We start from the raw sequence: 22,715 nt of genomic DNA on the forward strand, positions 1-22,715 counted from the left end.
ACCTACGAGAGACAATGGAGTCTGAAGACACTCAGGGGTACTTCTAAAACATCTTGTCAAGGAGCGTTTTCCATAGATAAGACTCTCTCAAAAAGAAATGATTTTACTCTTTTACCTTAAAAGGTTATTTTTGTTTTGTAATCTCTCAACTATTCAAACAAAATCAGTTAGTCATTCCTTATTTGGCAACCTGAGTCACAAATCTTGCAACAGTAACTACAAATGTACATAAGAGTAGCAAGACAAAAAAAAAACATTCAGAACTCACAAATATGAACCTTCCTGACAACAACTAAATATGGGGTAATTTTCCAGACTTCATTTAATATACTACTCTGCAAATCTTCAATGGACTGTTAGAGGACACACTAGGGACAGTCCCTCTAGCTTGATTACTGCTTTGTTATCAATACTTACAGTGCATATTCGGTAATAGGTAACTTGTTCACATTAAATACTTCTTTATCCTTCATAAGATACACTGAACGTATGTAGGAGACAAAACACTGTAAAATAAAAAGCACAAGATAAGAAAAGTTGAAGATTAAGCTAAACCAAAATAGAAAACTACACAGTAGTGAAGAAAATTCAGTAGTAGTGAAAAAACACAAAGCAGATCAATAAACCTATTATTTTGCATGCATAGAAAAATAAACTGTTACAACTGTAATATTAGAAAAGATTTTTCATTTTATTCCACCAGTCCAAGACAATAAGAAATATCACCTCAGCTGGGCATGGTGGTGTATTGCCTGTGATTCCAGGACTTAGGAGGCAAAGAGACTGGAAGTTCAAGGCCAAACTAGACTACATGAAGTCTTAATTTCAAAGGAGAAAATTCGTATTTTTACTCAACTTGCCAAAATCTACTGATTATTAATTAGTAATACTCAATTATAATAAGATGTAATGGGGACAACACAGACAATGGAATAATACAGATAGAGCATCTATACTGATTGCATATATTATTAGCTGAGGAAACACCATTTTTCTAAATGACAATATTCTTATCTATCAAAAAACTTAAGTGTTTCCTAAGACACTGTTATGCCAATGAGAACATTTATAAAGAATACCCAGAATATCTTCTGAAATAGAGTAGACAAAAATAAATACTTTTGTTGGTAATATTACTGTAGCAATCAAAAGTTAAGTTTTCAACAAAATAAAATTTCACTATAATAAATGAGGCAAATTTTGACAGATTGTTTTCCCTTTTTATTATAATTTCAAATAATTATATAATATGTGTATATTATACATATTACTATCATCCTGAAAATTCTTACTTCCATTTTTTACATAAAACTATACTTATGACAGAGCTATGTCATCCTGTTCCTATCTGTTTATAAAATAAATAGATAATAGATACATCTAAGCAATTACTTTTACTTTAAAGATAATTTTTATGGGGCTGGGGAGATGGCTCAGTCAGTGACGTACTGGCCATGCAAGCATGAGAACTTGAGTCTGAATCCCCAACATCCACACTAAAAGGCTAGGCATACAAAAGGTGCCTATAATCCCAGCACTGGGGAGCCAGGAACAGAAGGATCCCTGCAACATGCAGCCCAGCTAGGCTAAGGCTAGCCTGATGTATAGCTCCAGGTACAATAAAAGATCTTGTCTCAAACAATAAGGTAGAGAATGTTTGAAGAAGACATCCATAATTGACATCTGGCCTCCATTCACATGTATGCACATCTACACATACACATGCATACACAAGAATGCATAGAGTACACGTATATAATGTATAGTGTATTTTAATCCTTCTGTCCATATCTCTTAAACTTTACATTTTCCTCTGCATCTCTACATTTACTTAATGTAATATAGAAAAGAAACTCATCTTTTCTACCCAACAAATCTCCCAACAAACCATTTTCTGTCTTCAGAGGCATTTAAAAAATAATAATAAATGGAGTTGGTTCAATGGTATTATCTCCTGCAATCATCCACAAGAAATAGCACCATGCTTATAGGTTTTGTTCCATCCAGATTATAATCAAAAGCTAGAAAGTCACTTTTCTGAAACCAAACAGCCTGATGGTGCTGGAAATACGGCCATTCTGCTCACCCATGTATGACAGCAACGAGTCACACCGCTTATTTCAGTGTGCTATGCACAAACCAGGAAATAGCCTGTCAGCATTTTGTATTTCCTGGTCACTAAACAACTGACCTGCTAGTCATCACAACACTACCAGCACTCTCAGCACCATGTGGATTTTAATCTATAACATTTCTCCTGATCTAAAGTATGGCATGGCCATTCCAGAGTGTGCACACATTACAAAATGTACATCCTAAGTAAAATCTGTAAGTGGAGGCAATTTCTTAAGACTTTTTTTAGTTCAGAAAAGCAATTCAAGAATATTAAGATTCAAATTTCATTTCTGAAGATAATTTGCAGAATTCTATGCTACTTAGAAATTTAGCCTAACACAGAGAATATTAATCTTCCAGTCAGTAAATGCAATCAAACTTACAACAATTTCATTGAGAAAGGAAGTTAAGTTTATTAAGTATACTAGATACCAGGCTGCTTCAAATATAAAAATCACCTTAGAATTTCCTCTTTGCCTCCAATAAGATTATACACAGGTAAATATTAAGAAACACTTTTTAAAATTAAGAAGTAATCTATATAAAACTTACACTGTTTAAACCATTTAGTTACGGCCATGGAATATAGTAACAGCAGAAATTGATGAAATATAACTTCCATTCCAAAAACAAATACTGAATTTAAAAAATACTTGCCCTTTGAGCTCTTTCTTTTAAATCTTGATCTTGAGCTAAAAATGATTCTAATTTTTTCTGAACATCAATGAGTTTTTCTGGATTGATTCTTTTAATAAAAAAAAAAATAATGGTTAAACTAAAAAAGCAATCTCATTTTTACAAAACAGAAAATAATACATAACATTTTTTTATGCCCCCTCAGTTGACTTTTAAGTATTTAACATTATTTCTCATCTATGGACCAATAATAACACAGGAAGAAGAAAATAACAGGACAAGCAAATGATGAGGAAGAGGTTATCTATACTATCCATCTATATTAACATCATTATTAGCACAGGCTACTTCTTAATTTAATAAAGCTAGAAAGTAGATATCCATGGGACATAAACTAATAAGATGAAATTCAATGTCATTTTTGCAAATGTTTCTTTTTAAATCATATATAAAATCTATTTCAAGTAATTAAGTATCTAAGACATAAAAACTGTTTACCTATTTAAAATTAAATATATCAGAAACATTTTGCTTAACTAGGCTATAGCAAAAAATATACATTTCACAAGAGACTATATTTTTCCTAACTTCAAACTGAATTATTACATTACTCAAATTCTAGAGTTGTAACAAGGAAACAAAAAGTATAAACACAGCTGTTTCTCCTTTATTATTAGAGAAAATTTTCAAAACATACAAAGCTACTAGCTTCAACAATTCAATTTATGGTCAATTTTTATCTTCCATATTCTTAACCAGTCCTGCCACTATCTTAGTCCAAATTACTTTCAGACAAATCAAGCTGTTTTTTCAATGTCTCCAATATAAGTAAGACTAATAGATTCCATTATGCCCAGTGTATACATCATCAATGAGAGGATATGATCCTTTGAAAGAATAACCCACAAAAAGATTTCATTCAAGAGATATTCTTTCAATCCACAATGTCCCTTGTAACTAAGAAGTTCTTTCTCTTATTTTTCTCTGCTGTTTTCTGCAAAATTATTTCAGTATTTTTTTAAAGATGTCAGGGCTGAGGAAATGACTTGGTTGATAAAGTGCCTGCCACACTTGCACAAGTATCTAAGTTCAGTTCTTCAGAGACATTGTAGCATGTTCCTGTATCTTCAGCCCTTTTGGGGAGGATGCAGAGAGATCAAAGACAGGTGGTACCCTAAAACTTATTGGCTAGGCTGCCAAGGTAGCCAAACTGATGAGCTTCAGGATCAGAGAGAGACAGGCACATATGCACATACCACAAATACACCACACACACAAACAACATAACAACATATACACAGGTTAATCTCAGCATTTGGGAAGTGGAGACCAGAGACCTATCTCAATCAACCAACCAACCAATAAATAAATAATTCTATAGCATGATCATGATTGGTTCAACATTCATTCAATAGGCAAATTAATATAATGCATCAGATCAGTATAGGTAGGTAATAAAATATATATTATTTATAAACTAGAAATAAAAAAACTTCAAAATAAAAAATGTCTTTTCTTTAGAAGAGGAAGAAGAGAAAAGGTTAGAGCTAACATCATCCTTAATATAAATGAGAACCTTCCACTTTTCCCACAAAAATCAAGAACAAAGCAGGGGGTACTGGAGAAACTGCTCTACAGTTAAGAGCAATAAACAACCTTTAAGAGGACCCAAATTCAATACTCAATACCTGAATGGCAGCTCACAACCATCTGTAATTCAAGATCCAGGGGATCTGACATCCTCTTCTGGTTCCACTAGCACCAGAAGCACACAGCACTAAGGACATACATGCAAGCAAAACATCCAACTACATAAAATAATAAAGGAAAGAACAAAGCAGAAAAATCTGCTTTTCAATGTAGTAAGTCAAAAGAAAAAAATTAAAGGCATACTGATTGGAGAAGAAAAAATAAACTGCACTTGTTTGAAGGTGAAATGACTGATGACCTACTTGGAAAAATCAAAAGAAAGGAACAAAATGCTCAGGGAACTAATAAAAATTATAACAAGGTTCAGAATGCAAATACACCAAAGGATTTTCTGTTTACCAGCCATGAGACAGCAGAAACTAAAGCTGCAAGGAAAGAAGGACTCTGAGACAGGAGTCTAAGAAAGTGTGAGCAAGAGCTACATAAAGAAAACCAAAAACTCTGATGATAGAAACCAAACAAGAACTGCAATTTTTCAGTTTCTGGGAAATTCTGTCTTGTCAAGGTTTCAATTTGTTTCACACTTGCCCTGCAGATTCAATGTAATACCAATCCAAATACCAGCGAGTTATTTTATGGATATCAATAAACTGATTCCAAACACAAGCTGTGGGGCTGTCATGCTCCAACCTCAAGACTTAGTATAAAGCAATAATCAAGACAGGACCATAAATGGCAAAAGAACAAACCAAGAAGAATGGAGCCCAGAAAAATATAGCCACATGTATAGTCAACAGATCTTTGACAAAGGAACCACAGCAGCACAATGGAACAGAGTCTTTCTAATAAATGGTATCAGAACTGGTCATGTAAACACATAAACACAGCACATACTTTTATTTCAACATGAATCATAGATATAAATAAAAGACAGAAAAGGGTTCAGGAGATTACTAAATGGGCAAAATATTACACAAGGAGAAAAATCTGAGTCTGGATCTCCAGCACCAACTTGATAAAACAGACCCAAGTCATGCACACTGGAAGCCCCAGCACTGGAATTTGGGGATGGAGTCGGGGAAGAAACAGTCAGACCCGAGGAGCTTGCCAGCAGCCAGCCAGGTTCAGTTAAAAATCTTACCTCAAAAAAATAAGGTAGGAAAGTCATTAAAAATGACATCCTGATATCCACCTCTAGTGCATACATACACACACACACACACACACACACACACACACAAATTTCTAGCAACTAACATAGCAGAAAACGTAGATGACTTCTAGTATGGCAATGACATTAAATGCAAAAGTAAAGGGCTAATCCATAAAATTCTTCACTAACTAGACTAGACTTCATTAAAATTGGGAGCATCAAGCTCAGGCATTCTCTCTCTGCTCCCTAGCCCACCATCAGAAGAGCTGCTCTGCTCTGCCATACCTCCTTGGCAACACAACCTCTGAAACCATGAGCCAAAGTACTTCCTTAAGTTGGATCTCTGCTAATTACAGTGAAACAAGAGAAACCTTCGTATGAACTCAGGAATCTAAGTGACAGTGATATGTCAATATAATTCCTAAATTGCAACAAATCTCCAATTTGTTGGATGCAGATACTGGAGGAGACTGCTTATGTGGGGTTGGGAATGTAGAGCAACTGGACTTTCCTTCAAATTTGCTGTGAGCATAAAACTTTTCCATGCGATTTCTTTAAAGTCCTTTATTTTTCTCTCTAAATCAGAAGCCAGATGGTCAAATAGCTTAGGAGGAAGAAGGAATAAGTGCAGGCAGTAAGCACAATGACATCATGCTATTATTACTCCTGACAGCCACAGATGAACAAGTAGCTCTTACTTGATCTCCTTCACAGGTACTTTCTTCTGGAGAAGCTGCTGCACCATCCCTTGCTCTTCTGAGGGTAGTAAAATTAATAAAGCTTCTCCATCCTCTTTGTACCTAAAAACAAAGTTTTTAGAATGTATCAATACAATACATGCTGGCCTTAGGCAACAACAGACCCAACTCCAAAAGGGATACTTTAAAACAGGTCCATACAGATATAACAAAGAGGCTATTTTCACTCAAGCCACAATAGTATTATGACAAAATTATTTATTAATCATGGCAACCAAGTACACAGAAGAATTTGTCAGGACTAATAACATTTGCCCACAATTTCTAAAAACAGGAGGCCAAGGCAGAAGAATTGCTACAGATTCAAAGCAACATTGAACTATGCAGCAAAAACCCTGTCTTGGGAAACCAAAATATATAAATCAGTTCGTCTTCCTACAGATTTTGCTAGTATCTTTAAAATAAAACTTTTCAGATCAGTGTAAAGAAATGGACCTACTCAGGTAAAAACCATCAATCCTTGGTCTTATCTCACCTAAAGCCAAATCTTAATTTATACCATACCTTCAAAAATCTGTATTGACACAGGCCAAAGGCTTCCTAAAGTACTAAAGTTGCTTGGGCTGCTTGAATACAATTTATTAACATGACAGTGTAGGCTGGTACACATAAGCAACAAAACAGAAAATCAGATAGGATATTTAAGGAATTTTTCAGGTACACAGAAGAAAACATAATCTCAAAGGATTCTTTAAACTCATGCCATAAAATTTGAGGGGCACATTTTTATAAATGACCAAATAACTATTTACTGAGAAGCTATGACTCAGGAATAAACTAAAGAACACCAAGAAGCAAAACAACAATCAAAGAATGCCAAAGGACAGCCACAGGCAACATGCACCACCAACTCAGAACTGCCAGAGAAAGAATATGACATAGCAGACAGAAGTTCAGGTAGGTCTTAAAGGTAGATAGAAAAGGGAAAACTAAGGTGTTCTAAAAGAATGCCATGTCACCATACAGGAAGCCAGACAATACAAGACTGCTTGAATAAAGAGAGACCTAAGCAAGGGAAGGTCCACAGCAGGATACAAAAATGAACAACCAGAAAGGTGACTAAAAAAGTGCTTAGAGCCCAACTGCCACTGCCTTGAATGCCTCTGCAGAGACTCTGTAACACTTGTCTGCAAACAGCATTTTATCACTGAATGTTGAAAGGAAACCTGGCTTTAACAGGTTCCTTTGTAACAACTAAAGGAAAGCATTTTATCTGATATATTAATTTCAAATCTCAACTCCATTCTAATAAAGAAAAATATATGCATTCCTTGTATGCACAGACTGAAAAAGATTAAATAAAACATACCAAAATGTTAAGCTGTTTTACTATAGCTAATTTTTAAAAATCTTATTAATATGCCAGGTGCTGAGATGGTAAGAAAACAGACATTCTGCTGGCTACTAACTACTAAAGCTGAGTGCCTATAAAAATAGGAACTGGATCTCTGAATTAAAGGCCAGCCTGGTCTACAGAGTTCCAGAACAGCCAAGACCATACAAGAAACCCTGTCTTGGGAGCAGGGGGGTGGGGAAAATATTATAGGGTTTTAAATGTACTCGTAATATAGAGGAAGCTATAAGAGCATAACAGAATTCTGGCTCATGGTTTACATATTAAGACAATTGTCCAGAAATAGTGACACCTTAAATGAAACTTGAAGAATCAGCAGCCAGTCTAACACTAGGGATAGAGACACATAAGGGACAGCCATTGCACAAGGGATAAAGACAGTATTTCAGAGATCAGTGACTACTTATCTGTTGGATCTCAAAAACTAGTCGTAAATACCTTCCTCACTGTTTAAATGCAGAATTGTATGACTCAAAGTTATTCATCTTCATTTACTGCAAAATAGCATAAATTTTAAAACATTCCCTTTAGCCATTGGACCAAACCATGTATGGTGGCAGAAGTTATTAGCATATAACATAAAAAGGTGACATCCTAACCAAATAAGATAGCTAACAGACATTGAAATTGCCATATCTGTAACACCTCTGAGAAAATTTTAAAAGTCAGAGGACAAGCTGAGGGGTGATACCATGAGTGAACTCAGAAGCAACGCATGCTTTGCTAAGCAAGCATGAGGGAAGAACTGAGTTCAGATCCCCACCATTCAGGTAAAAAGCTAGTTATAAAATGCATGCCTAGAACCCAAGTGCTGGGAAGAATAGGAAACGGGAGAATCTCTTGGGCTCACTGGCCACCAATGTAGAAAAAAACAAGACAACAACAACAACAAAAAGAAAACCTTTATAAAACAGTCTAGTAATGATAAAAGCAAAGAATAAAAAGAAAACTAATTGTTCTAACTTACCTAAAAGTGATAAATAATAGAGAAAAGAGAAGGGTGCAAAGGAGTGGATATCCTTGAGAAGGATAACAGAAATAGTCACAAACATAACTGTGGGAAAAGCTTTTTACCAGAAACTAACATAAAACACACTAAGGCAACAGTGTCTGGCACACATATATAAGCAGTAATAAGATCTGGCCTGTAACAACAGGGACCAGGGATAGAGAAAGTGTACAGGCCTATCACTGACTGAACTGAGAAGCCCCCACAGGAGTCAGAAAAGATCATTCTGCCTGCTAGACTGAGACCATAGGAGAGTAAGAGCAGAGGAAGTGCCTAAGAAGCAGCAGACCTTACTTGCCTCTGTAGCAGCTGTTGCAGCCCAGCTCTTCAATGCTTCAAGTTACAAAACAAAGGATTTGCTTTACCCTTTCATTAAGCCTTCAAAGCCTAGTTATCAATAGACATATGCAGAAGGCCACATAAGGAAGCAATTTCCTCTTTGGGAGAAACAGACTAGTAGAAGTTTAAAATTTCCAGCTAAGTGAATTTTTAAGAATAGGAAATTTCACTTGCAAATACTGTTACTATTACATACCTAATAAATTCACATTAGGCTTAATTCTTATGGAAATTGTTTTTTCTCTATTATTTCAGATTGCAAAAAGGTAAAGACTCTAAAAAAAAATTCTCAGTAATTCCTTAAAATATGAGCATTTTCCACAAACCATGAACTCTTCCCAATTTAGGAATTTTAACCAATTTCCAGCTTCATACTTCTTGTTAAGATCTATACCAACAGCATGTGAAATACAAAAGCTTGGTTATGCTGTCCCCTAGTGGAATCACTTTGCTATCTAAATTAAGCCAATATTTTGAGAACTACAAGATCTCTTGGTACTCTCGAACAAAAAACAGTTATATAAAAATTCCCATCTTCTACCTTAGCCTCCCACTACCTATACATAAAGAGCTTATTTGGTGTGTGTCTTCTTTCTAATCACAAATTTTTTGTATTTCCAACTGTAAATTTTTAATTTAAAATAAAAGAATTCAGGCTTTTTTTTTAGAATCCAAAACCTGCAAGCCTTAAAGACAATTGTTTTTAAATGGCAAAATGTACTGCAGGATAGATCACTATAAACTATCTTCACTCACTTGTCTCAAAAAGGACTTCATTTGTTAAGTGGATTAAGGGAAACTTTTCTTTGTTATAGATCCAATGAATCCATTAAAAAAAAAAAATCAAAGAATTCAGTAAAACAGTAAATGCTTGACAGAAATAAACACCTGGACCATCCTTTACTTCTTCTTGGTGAGTCACAAAAAGATAAATAAGCCAGATTCTCCTTTAGTAATTTTTCTAACAAAGCCAGTTTTTTATATTTATTTATTAATGCTCAATTCCAAAAGCAAACACTTTCTGGTAACCTGGTTTTAATTGCAGTCTAACACAGGATTAATTAGTTTCAATTTTTAATTTAGCCTTTATTCAACTCAATTATTCAGTCTCATGGCCCACGAAGCTTTCTCATTATCTCTAAGCCCATTAATGGTCATTTTAAACTGACAGAGAAAAAAAAGCAAGCATTACATATGCTAACCTTTTCATTGACAATATATCTGAAATAGTCAATTCAGAATTTGTTGCTTATGTATGAAGGGTCACACTTCCACTTTAAAAGTTAATGACTATTTAAAAAACACATTAAAATATTCTTTAAAATAGTATTCATATATATATATATATATATATATATATATATATATATATATATATCTTCAGACTTGGCATTGCAGTGATGCTCTAAGTCCCTATCTACAACTATTAAGATCCAGTCAATGCTCACCATAACATGTTCTACTACATTGTATTTCCACCAACTTCTCCAAAACTAAAAACCTAGAACACTTTCTTTTCTTGAATCATTTCTTGATATGCTGAAACATTTATTAATCTCACATAGAGAAATTTCAAAATACTGCTAAATATAGTCTATGAAGGAATCAGTCTCCACTTTTCACATCATGCCACTGGCCCAGGTAAAAGCCTGTAAGCCACTTTCTAGTCCAATATGTTTACAAGATAGCATATAACCATTCCTATCCAAGACCTAAAGGACCACAAAAAAGCAGATGTGAGTGAGTGCATGCACCAATTTTGACAAACCACATGCTTACTAAAGGGAATTAAGGCACTGGGGAAAAGATTTATACCACCAACTTTCACTAAGACTTCTCAAAAGATCTCACTGTGAAAAATAATCCAAATGTGAACCCAGAATATTAAGGTCCTCCTTAAGAAACTGGAAACAGGGCTGGTGAGATGGTGGGTAAAGGCTCTTGGCACCAAAGCCTGGCAACCTGAGCTCAATCCCTAGAACCCAAGTGAAAGTGGAAAAAGAAGGCTAACCCTACAAGGTTGTCCTCTATCTCCACTGCTGAGTCATGTGTGCTCACACATATATCACACACTTATACACGTACATACACAATAGTAATTATAAACACAATACCTGATATTATGTGTCCCATATCTCTTAGCTCTCAAGAGAAAACAAAGTTTAATGATTAGTCTGTCTCATGCAGTGGTATCTCCACAGAACCCAGTCTTAACTCTCACTGCTTGTTTAAAATATATCATTAATTCCAACTCAGAGACTTCCTCTTGTAACTTCTAGAAAATCAACCTACTATAAAATGTGTGCCACTACACTGTGTTCCTTCTTTTGTTCTTAAAAGAAACACATTTGCGTTTTTTATTAGTCATGTTTGATGGTGGCCCATGGTATAAATTCAGATCAATCAGAAAATACTTAGACACTCTTAACATTCCATAAAAATAAGAAAACATGAAAAACTTTTCACTTCAGCCGAAAATAAATGTCTTTACATATAAAAATATCTATTATTTTCTTCAAAATTAGCTAAAAACAATTAGCTAAAGAAACAAAGAGAGGAAAGGAAAGTTTGCAAAGAAAGAAGTAAGTTTGCAAAGAAAAAGGAAGGATGGGAGAAAAGGAGGGGGGAGAGAAAAGGAAGGTGGAGAAGGAATGGGCACAGATCAGGTACAAAGAAAGCCAGCTAGAAAAGCAGTCTTTGTGCAGCAAGAACTTAGCCTTTAGGCCTGAAGACCTGCTCCTCCCTGGCAAAACCTTCAAATCAGAAGCAGATGCTAGTCCGGTTAGATCAACACCAAACTCCATTAAAAGTACCAAATCACACTGTTTTGATGATGAGGAAAACAGTAAGAAAATGTAAACCAAAGAAATAGTCCAAATACAGCTATTCATAATTAACATAACTTTATTATAATTAACATTTGTTATTTACAAGTCTTAGCCATTACAAATACCATATTACAACAGTTTACTAAAATGTTATTCATCTGCTTTCCATGTTTTATAGTTATCTTAGTTTTTGAGGCAGTCTCTTACAGAACCTAGTAAACTCTCTACTCAACAGACTACTGGCCAATGAGCTCTGGAGATCTACCTGTCTCAACCCAACAGCACTAAGAAAACAGATGCCTGTCACTTTCCAAGTGTTTATAGATGGGTACCAGGGATTCAAACTCAGGTCCTCATACGTGAATGGCAGGCACTAAGGACCTTACACATGCTAGGACAAGAATTCTTCCACTGAAGTATATCCTCAGTCCTCTTTTAACTTCTATTTAAAGCAGGATCTAAGCTGCCTATGGTGTGCCTTGAACTTTAAGATCCTTTGCCTCAGTCGTCCAATCCTCAGCTAAGAACCACCACATACAGATTCCATCTCTCTACTTTTTTAAGATCAACTTCCGAGCAAAGACTTATTGAAGCAAAAGAAGCATTGTAAGGCTTTTGAGAAGCTGTGCCCTTCCCCTAGCCTGCCAGCCTGAGCAGGCCTGAACGAGCTGTTTACCACAATAGACCAAACAACAGTAGGACCTGGGAGGCATTGCAGGCCTTGGCGCCCTGCAGTCTGTTACAGGAGCTAAGAAGGGCTACTATCTCCTCACCCAGCCCCTGGGACGAACTCTGAGACTCTGGGGGCGGGGCTTCCCCTTTATATGTGAAAGCAAAATATTAAACTTGATCAGAATAAGGTGTCTTGGCCCCATGCTTCTCTAGCCCTCCATTCCCCTTTCATTCCCAGCCTTCCTCTCAGGTGAACCCGGTTACCTGTAGCCGCTGGCAGCTACAAGAAGCATTGTGACCTAGAGAACTGTTAGCCACTATAAATTTCAGTGCAATCTCAATAATACTAACAATTACATAATCCTTTTTCTTTTCATTTAGATCCATTTTCCATTTAGCTCGAAATAACTGTGACTTTGTTTTATATTCTAGACATTTCTCCTATAGCTATTTGGCTGGTATAAGGTACTTCAAATGGAATACAAAAAAAAAAAAAAAAAAAAAAGGAAACAAATGAAAAAATGTCACTGGGAAAGGCCTTCACAAATGCCTGTAAGTCTAACTCAGAAAAAGAAATCTGTGACTCCTACCAACCCTGTCCCTTATTAAACTCTAGACCACAGAAAGTACAAGACCTAGACTAGAGAATTCAGACTGCCTGAGCTCAAATCTTGGCTGTTTGTATCTTCAAATATACTGCATAACTGCTTAAACAATTGATGTCTTCATATGAAATTACAGAAGTTATAAAGATTCAGTGAGATGATGTTCAGTAAACAGTTCCCGGGAAAGTTTCAAATCTTTATGGATTGTTGTCAATTATAACAGCCTTCAGGTTATAATTTTTTCTTCTTATTTTATCTGTTTGTTGTGTATGCCAGAGTCTTTGTAGAGGTTAGAAACCAACTTGTCAGAGGTTCAGTGGTTCTTACCTTCCTCCTGCTAAGGAGGAATGTCTCTTGCTTCTGCTGATGCACAGTGTTACTCCAGGCTAGCTGGTCTGCAAGCTTCTAAGCAAATCCTCTATCTCTGTCTCCTATCTTGCCACTGGAATACGCTAAGATGGGCAGCACTATATTCGGCTTTTTAAGTGGATTCCAGGGATCAAACTCAGGTGTTTCGGTTTGTATGGCAAGCACTTTAATCCTCTGAGCCATCTCCCTAGCCCATCAGGCTGTGATAAACTCACAGCCTGTTAGAAATTATAGTAACTCCACACCTAATTGTTCCATTCTCTGTAACCTGCAGCTCCAGCAAAAGCACATTTTGTTATTAAACAGTACAAAAATCAAAGAAGTAAGCCCACACACCTACCTGGCAGTTCTACCAGCTCTGTGAATATATGTGTTGGCATCCTCTGGACAATCAAACTGAAGGACCCAATTCACAGCTGGAAAATCTTTATAGAAGAAATATCAGAGAAGGTGAGACAATTTCAATATCTAGCCTGCTGTACTACTATTATTTTATAGTATTATGTGTCAAGATTTTCTATCACACCTCACTAACAAAACTTTATTTAAAATAAATTAGTTGCATTAACCAAGAAATTATATTTCTCTAACTTGACAAAGTGGACTAAAACTACATTGCTTCATACCTGAAGCAGACAGATGGCTGCTTTGTGACTGACAACGAAGTGCCCTGATAGTTAATGATCTAAAAGCATCACTCTTCAAAGGGTTCCAGTGACCATAAGCTGATTTCTGGGTCTGAGGAGATGGTTCAGTTTGGCTAAGTGTCTGTCACACAAGCATGAGGACCTTAGTCTGAATCCCTAACACTCACATTAAAAAAAAAAAAAAAAAAAAAAAAAAAAGCTAAGTCAAGCATGGAAGCACTTGCCTCTAACTCCAGCTCTCAGGAGACAGAATAAGAGGATTGGGGGCTTATTAGCTAGCTATTCTAGCAGACTCTGTAAACTCCAAATTCAGTGAGATACTGTGTATCAAAAAGTAAGGTAGAAAGCATAGATGGCATTAGACATCACCTCTAGCCTCCACATACTTTGCACATACACCAACATATACACAGAAACATTAAAAATAATAAAGATAATTTTTTAAATGTAAGCTGTTTTTAAATTTACACATGTCTATTTTTCCAGCTAGTCCTGCCTCCAACTAAACTAATAAGCAATTATACAATCTATATTTCTGACTACTACAGGCCTTACTCATTTTCAAAGAAACCTGTTCTCACAACTATCCCTATACACTCAGAGTTTGCTGCAAGGATTCCTGATGACAATTAAAAAAAAAAAAAAAATCACTCTAAGAGGGCCAGAATGACAAAGAGAATTAAGAAAAAAAAAAATCAGCTGGAAGTAATTGTACACATCTTCAACCCCAGCACTTGAGAAGCAGAGGCAGGTGGATTTCTGTGACTTTGGGGCCAATCTAGTCTACAAAGCATGTCTAGACTAGGTAGGAACTACACAGTGAGATCATCTCAAAAGAGTAACTGCTAGAAAAGAGTAATATGTTTACCTACTGTTTATGTAGGCTTAAAATATACTATAAATAATAACACAGAGTGATTCAAGTTACTAGTTCTCTAAACACCTCCACTTCACCCTACCCACAAATCTACAAGGTACAGGTCATGTCACTACAGTGCCTTTTGGAAAATAAAATTAAAGTATGTTAAATACAGTGACTTTAAAAGTCATAATGATTGGTCAAAAAAATTGATTTTACTAATTTTTCTTATTAAATGAGTTATAATTTCAGCTTTCAAAGTAGTAATAATTTTTCTTATCTTTAAACTTTTAATCCTTTTAACTTCCTTTGATGACTGTGGAGGCTCCTAGGATTTTAATTATGAAACATAACAAGCTCACAAAGATGCAAACACTACACAATGTTCCACCATCATCTATCATGTTTAACAACTTACCAATTTACTATTTTTCTTTCACAAGATTTGAGATTTCCAGAAAACACCCTGTAAGTAACTATATTTCCTATGACCACAGTAATGGTATTCCAGAAAGTTTACTTACCCAGTCCCCTGGCTGCAATGTCAGTAGCAAAAAGTACTGCAGCCCTCTTTCGGACAAACTCATTGTAGACTTCCATCCTTCTCATCTGCTGTTGCCGGCCATGGAGAGCAAGGATAGAGACCCCTGGGCGCAGCCGGCAGAACACCCTGTACAGATACTGAACCTGGGCACAAGCAGAAGGGTAAGGTTAATGCCTCAGTATAGAGAACAAATTTCACCGACTGCAGGGTTTTTTTTTTAAAGAAATGTAATCTAAAATTAAGGTCTTGCAACATTTTTGCAAACATATTTTCTAAAAGAATTTTGATTTAAAAAAATTTAAATCTCAATCACTAAAAATAAAATTTGAAAAAAGTTCTTCCATTCTTTTTTTTTTTTTTTTTTTTTTTTTTTTTTTTATTTATTTATTTGGTTTTTCGAGACAGGGTTTCTCTGTGTAGTCCTGGCTGTCCTGGAACTCACTCTGTAGACCAGGCTGGCCTCGAACTCAGAAATCTGCCTGCCTCTGCCTCCCAAGTGCTGGGATTAAAGGCGTGCGCCACCACCGCCCGGCAAGTTCTTCCATTCTTAAATCTACTAAATTCTTTCCAATTTTGAATGGCTATAAAAATATAACCTCCATAAAACTTTGTTTTAAAATAATCAGTTTTATAATATAAATATCCAGGAGATTCTATACAGAAAGGCTATGAGAATTACGTGAAGAACTCATAATGGAAGAAAGCTTTGCTTCCTTCCCTCCTTAATTTTCACTTCTATCTCTTGACCTCACAAAACTGCAGCTTAGGTTTTAAGCTTGAAAGTCTTTTATTAATCACATTATAATTCATAAATTTCTACAACAAATGATCTTAAGTTGTACATTTAATTTCCTATAACAACAAGCAGTGTAAACTTTCTCTTCAAACTGAGAATTTATCATACTAGCACTTAGCTGATCCCCCTTCCCAAAAAAATAGGATTTAATAAATAACGTAGACATAAAAAATCATTTTATAAATATATTAGATGTATAGGCCTAAAGGAGTTAACTATTGTTTTAGTTTCTTCTTTACTATGTACTTGCTCCTAACTGGATAGTTACTGTTAGACTGAGCCAGAATTCAACATTTCTAACATATATAAAACTTGTGCACATAAATTTTTTTTTAAAAATTGGACCCAGAGGAAACCTTTTGAACTATAAAAATCCCAAAATCACAATATAAGGTAACTATACAACAATACTAGTCTTAAAGATTATTTGCTTTCTAAATAGCAAAACTCTGTATTAGAACATAGGTCTGCCACCCCTAAATATATAAATAGCATTACTTCTGAAGGGAATTATGTGTCACCTTCCTTTTTGTACCAACCCCTACTGTTTCATTACTACTTCTATGTTCTTTAACACTCTAGAGTCAGGGAAGTTCTGATTCTTTTTTTTTTGGGGGGGGGGGGAGATTGAGACAGGGTTTCTCTGCATAGCCTTGGCTGTCCTGGAACTCACTCTGTAGACTAGGCTGACCTGGAACTCAGAGATCCGCCTGCCTATGCCTCCCAAGTGCTGGGATCAAAGACATGCGCCACCACTGCCCACTGCCCACTGCCTGGCAAGTTCTGGCAAGTTCTATTCTTTACCAGTAAAATCAGAAATAATAGATTCATGCTTTTGTATTGTAAAGATACACAAAGGAGTACCATGAAAAAGGAGATGGTAAAGACAAACCTTCAGGCCACAGATGCACTGAGGCAAATTAGTTTTAGGAAAAGAATATATAGAAATTCAGTTAAATGACTTCATGAAAACTTTCTTCAACATGGCTCTTTTAAATAGAAAAGGGACTTCAATTCCTGTTCTTTAACAAACCAGCTGAGATGGAAGATAAGAGTCCAAGCATGGAATCTAACTCTTACAGAAAGTCATTAGAGGAGACCCAAATAGGAAGCTAACAGAAATTAAGCATGGTTCAAACTGTACCGGAACATGGGAGATCACAAGAAATTAAGAACCTAACATATTACCAAAAATACCACTATGGATGAAAAGACAGGAATTAAGGGTTACAAAAATTGAGAAACATTGGAGAAAGCAGAGCTGGGGACAGCAACTCTTGAAGTGTTCTTATTTGAAAGGTTTCTTCAAACAACTGGATATTCTCAGTAGTCAAGCAGAGCTCAGAAAAAAAGTCAGGACTTGTAATTTAGATTCTGCAATTGACAGCATTCAGACTGCATTCAGACCAGGAAAATCATGAGGTTACCCACAAAACATACTAAGAAAAGAGGGCAGAAGGGAGAGCTCAGAAATACTCAATATTCCAGCAGTCAAACAGGAAAGATCTAGCAAACAGTTATAACAGATCAGTCAAAAAGGTAGAAGAAAGACAGGTTAATGGATATGAAGTCAAAAGATTGATCGAGGGGAAGGGCTTCTGATAAGGAAGAAATGATTACTGAACACTAACTAGAAATCTGTATCCTTTAAGAGCTACCTGAATCAAAGGTAAAGAACAGTAGACTCTACAAGTAAAAACAAGTCTTTGGAAGGCATTATGAAGAACGGAAAGGCAGGATCATTAGGCCTGCTTTTCATTCTCACTATGGGCAATTATCAACAAATGGTAGAGAGAGAAATGGGCAAGACAGAGGGACATTTGCTATACACAGCAAAGATACTCTGCAGATGAAGACAAAGCTTAGAATACACAGGATCGGACACTGCGACAGTAGACCTTGATTATCAGTTTGATTAGCAGGAGAAGATTAATAAAGTATACCACTGGATCTTTGGGTCTTTTCGAGAAAAGATTAGCTAAGAGGTAGGGACTGAATGTGGGGGGTCTAGACCAGGCCTTCTCTCTGTTCTCTGGCCATCATGGCATGCGCTCTGGCCATCATGGCATGTGCCGCTCTGCTCAGTCACATACCCCCATGACAGACTGAGACCTCTGAAAGCACAAGCTAAAATAATTCTTCCCTTAAGGTAAATCTGTCAAACATTCTGCTCTGTGGCAAATTCTGACTAACACACTGAAAGCAAGCACGGACAAACTACTATGGCAAGAAGAGAAGTAGAGTTGGAATAAAAACAATTCCATACATTATGTCTTATTTTCTTTTTTTTCATCGGATATTTTATTTATTTATATTTCAGATATCATCACCTTTCGCCATTTCCACTCCCTAAAAACCCCCATACCATCCCCCCTCCTCCTTTTTGCTTTTATACCATTTGAATTACATGCAAGTCTTAAGGTCAGTTCTAGGTGAGGAACTAGCAATACAATAGATGCAAATAGTCAAGGAACAGGCAAGACAATAAACACAAACAGTCAAAGAACAAGCAAGGCATTAACAAAGTTCCCTGAACACTCCCATGATCACTGTTTCTAAAGGCTTATCAGGATGACCAAAATATCTGAGCCTACTTCCCTGTCCTAGCCCAAAGTCATGTTCATGTCTGAAGCCTACTTCCTTGTTCTAGCCTAAGATTTAGATTCTTGCCTAAAATTACTTTTGTGTTCTAGCCTAATGTCAGATTCCTGCCTGAAGCCCACTTCCTTGACTTTGGCCAATGTCATATTCCTGCCAAGCCACCCATTTCCTTGACCCTGGCCCAGGTGAGATTCTTGCCAAGCAGCCCCAAAAGCTCTCCACGTTTCCCACTTTTTTAGTGTATAAACAAGACTAATCCTGTCTTAGGTTGTTCTGCATTTCTTATTTTCTAATAACAAACCCAACTCCTCCCTTAGAAGTATAAAACTCCGAAATAAGTACTAAAAATACCTGGAATCATTCTTTCCAAAGAAAAAGTATAGGCTTCAGTAGATAACAGAAACAAACCACAAGTTAGAAAGAAACTCACCTGCATGCTTACCATGCTAAGCATGTGCAAGGGCAGTAAATCCAGAGTTTATTGTAAATCTAACATCAGGAGTCTTAAATACACAGAGAAAGTAGTATATAAATCAATCATGATCTCTTCTCCTTAAGAGAGAAATAAATACCCTTTTATTTCTCTGAACCCATTATTACTAGTACAGGGCTGGTATTCATCACTCATTTATTAACTGAGTAAGGATATATAGATAAAATATTACAGGATGTTTTTTAAAGAACAACTGATCCTAAAAGGAGACTAAAAAGAACTTTCATGTAAAACAATTTAAATGCACCTTAAAAAGCAACAACTATTCACACACAGAATAAAAGTATGTACGGCAAGCATTCCAAAAAGAAATAAGCATGAACAAAAATTTGAGGCACAGAAAACAAGGAATATTCAGTTCCATGCACTTGGAGGGAAGGAGAACTGCTACATCTAGAAGCCCCAGTGTGGCCCAGCTAAGTTCCTCTATCAGTACTTCCGATGGAGAGCACTACGTTCCCAGAATCACTAACATCTAAAACAGCACTGAAGAAAAAACCTTCAATGGGCTTTAAGTCTCACTCATGATTTCTTTTCCAATAAAAAACACAGGATTATCAATCTTTACAGCTCTGTCTCCTAGCACTACATAGACCAAAGAGTCATTATTCGTCTAACTAAAATCTGACAACTCAGGGACAGTGAACCAACACAAATGCATTCAAAAGGAACAATTTTAAAGAATTAATACCTCTTTGCAACTGGAGAAAAATACAATACTCTTCTTCTTTAGGTGGCTTCTCAAAAAGGAAAACAGCACACTTATTTTTTGGTGCAGCTCACAAATTATATAGTTCTGTTCCAATGTAGCAGGGGTACTTGTAAAATCAAGAAAAACAAATTCTTTTAACAATGTCATATTGCTGTTTTGAAATCAACACTAAAAAAAGAAATTTATCAGTCGTCCATTCTCCCAATTTCTGTCACACATCACTTTTTTCTCTGTTGTCCCCTATAAAGGAAGCTCATCATGGCTGAATATATTCAAAATCCTTTAAAGGTTTTATATGAAACACATACACATAGTAGTACAAGATCAAGCAAGAGTCAACCATAGAAAGAAAGTAGCAACCCACAATCTGTGAGAAGCAGCATGGGAAAACTCTGCTGGGCTGATGGCTAATGTCTCCAACTTTATTGGGGTTTGAGATTAGAGAAAAACAAACATCCATCTAAGCAATTTAAACTTAACATATACGTATTCCATGGATAGTTTTACAAAAAACATATATATTGAACTCATATTAGTGATCATGTATGATGAAGCATTTAGGAGAAAGTCTATGGTTATCTGCAATGTACTGCAAATGCATCCAACATTAAGATGGGTAAATGCACAAATGTATGAAGAAATGGCTAGGAAAAGGAGTCACTGGCAGGTGGTGACCACACATGTAGCAGGTATAAATAACTTACTGTAGACATGACAGGAGGAGGGGCTTGTTAGGAAGAAAAAGTTCAATGGGAGGAGAGAGGAGATAAGACAGAGTAATGCAAATATGACTACATTATAATGTATATATGTATATATATATATAAAGTTATGAATAGACAAAATTGTTAAAGAATTTATTGTAAAAATCTGAATTTGCTACATATTTGAAAATTCATAATAATGTTTGAAAAGTATGTATGGACTTACTCTTGAAAAAATTCTTATAATTTTACTCCAAATTAGTCTGGGGTATAAATATATATAGCATCATTCAAAACCACATAATTAAAAATCAACCCAAACATCTATTACTAAGAAATTTGTGGAATGAACTATTAAACACACCACCATAAGGTATTATGCAACTATAAAAAAAAATATTCATATATCAGTCTGGAGTTGTGGGGAGCCGACAGAAGGCGGCTATCATCCTTGCAGCCATCTTGAGCCATACACCCTGACAAGAGACTTGATTACAATAGCCTACAACAGCTGAACACACTCTGATAACATCTTGTTTTAGATACCCAGGATTTCCCCTTGGGTGTGTGAGGCTTAAAGGTGTGTGACTTAAGGGTGTGACTTAGAGATCAGATTTAGAGACAAGGCCTAAGGGCATGACTTAAAGGCATGACTTAAAGGCGTGGCTTAGAAGTGAGACATAAAAGGAGAGAGGCAGACAGAAGAAATTATTATTAAGTATTAGGCACTTGTAGTAGGCACTTGAGACTCGAGACAGGCAACTAGGGATTAGACACTTGGATGAGACTAGAATTTGAAGCTGGAAACTTGGAACTTGGAGGCACTAGAGACTAGGAACTAGGAGAGAAGAACTCTCTAGAACTTGGAGAGAAGAAGAGAGACTGAAGAATAAACGGGATTGAATCACACTCTGTCTGGTCTCCATTCCTCGAGTCCATCCTCACTCTCTCTCTTGATGAACCCCAACCCGCTGACCAGAGCAGCCTGGGGCAGTGTGGGCTCTAATACTTAGCCCCCAAGGCTTTTGGCAGTGCGGGTTCAAACACTGATAGAGTGGTCCGAGACATTTTGGCCCCCAAACGTGGGGTAGAGCAGTCTGCAACATTTTTGGCGCTCAACGTGGGGCAGCTTGGGCCGCAACATGGAGTGACCTCTGAAATGTACCATTAAGCAAAAAACAAGTAGCAGTATAGAATAGTTTAGTGCCTTTAGTGAGACTGGTGATAAACACTATATATGTAAGTGCTTGCACAACCAAGTATAGCCACATTGTTTTAAGGAAAGGGGACAGATTATCCAAAAACTGAAAGTGAAATACTTTCAGATACCAAAAGAGGGAAATGATAAAATAGAATTAAGATTTAAATTTTCTAATTCATGATAAATGTTTATGTTAACAAAAGGAAAAGAAAAGCCAAAGGATATAAAAAACAAAATTTGCAAACTAAATATTGCTCTCCATAAAACACAAAGTACACTTAGGAAAATACAAATCCCAAGTTAGGGAGAAAAGAATAAAGCTCTCAACAGTCACCATGTTCAGATGAAAAATGAACATAAAAGATGTTCCACATCAAATAAGCATATAAGATGCCGCCCCACTTGCTGCTTAAGAGGAAAATTCAAATTTAAGACATGATACAACTATACACTCCACTATACACTTAAGAGCCTCCAATATCAGATTTTGAGAAATGATACAGCCACTTTTGAAGACACTTTCCTTCCCAAATCATTCTTGTCACCTAGTCCAGCCATCATACTCTTTGGTATTTATCCAAAAGAACTGGGAAAAAAAAAAATCACACACACACACACAAATTGCACTCAAATGTTTAGCAATTTTATTTCCAACCACAATTTGGACTCA

General features: G+C 36.1%; 1 protein-coding gene across 1 annotated transcript in view; it reads right to left on the minus strand.

Moving 5' to 3' along the window:
* Ddx10 (DEAD-box helicase 10) overlaps nucleotides 1-22,715 on the minus strand; it is a 137,622-nt gene that overhangs the window by 100,985 nt on the left and 13,922 nt on the right. The window contains exons 7-12 of the mRNA XM_076925203.1: nucleotides 20,120-20,246; nucleotides 15,519-15,681; nucleotides 13,829-13,913; nucleotides 6,253-6,354; nucleotides 2,773-2,860; nucleotides 418-506 (exon numbers count right to left, since the gene is read on the minus strand). Coding sequence (XP_076781318.1) covers nucleotides 418-506; nucleotides 2,773-2,860; nucleotides 6,253-6,354; nucleotides 13,829-13,913; nucleotides 15,519-15,681; nucleotides 20,120-20,246 — 654 coding nt within the window. The remainder of the gene's footprint in view (nucleotides 1-417; nucleotides 507-2,772; nucleotides 2,861-6,252; nucleotides 6,355-13,828; nucleotides 13,914-15,518; nucleotides 15,682-20,119; nucleotides 20,247-22,715) is intronic.

This window comes from Arvicanthis niloticus, chromosome 26 (assembly GCF_011762505.2).
Source record: "Arvicanthis niloticus isolate mArvNil1 chromosome 26, mArvNil1.pat.X, whole genome shotgun sequence".
NCBI lineage: Eukaryota > Metazoa > Chordata > Mammalia > Rodentia > Muridae > Arvicanthis > Arvicanthis niloticus.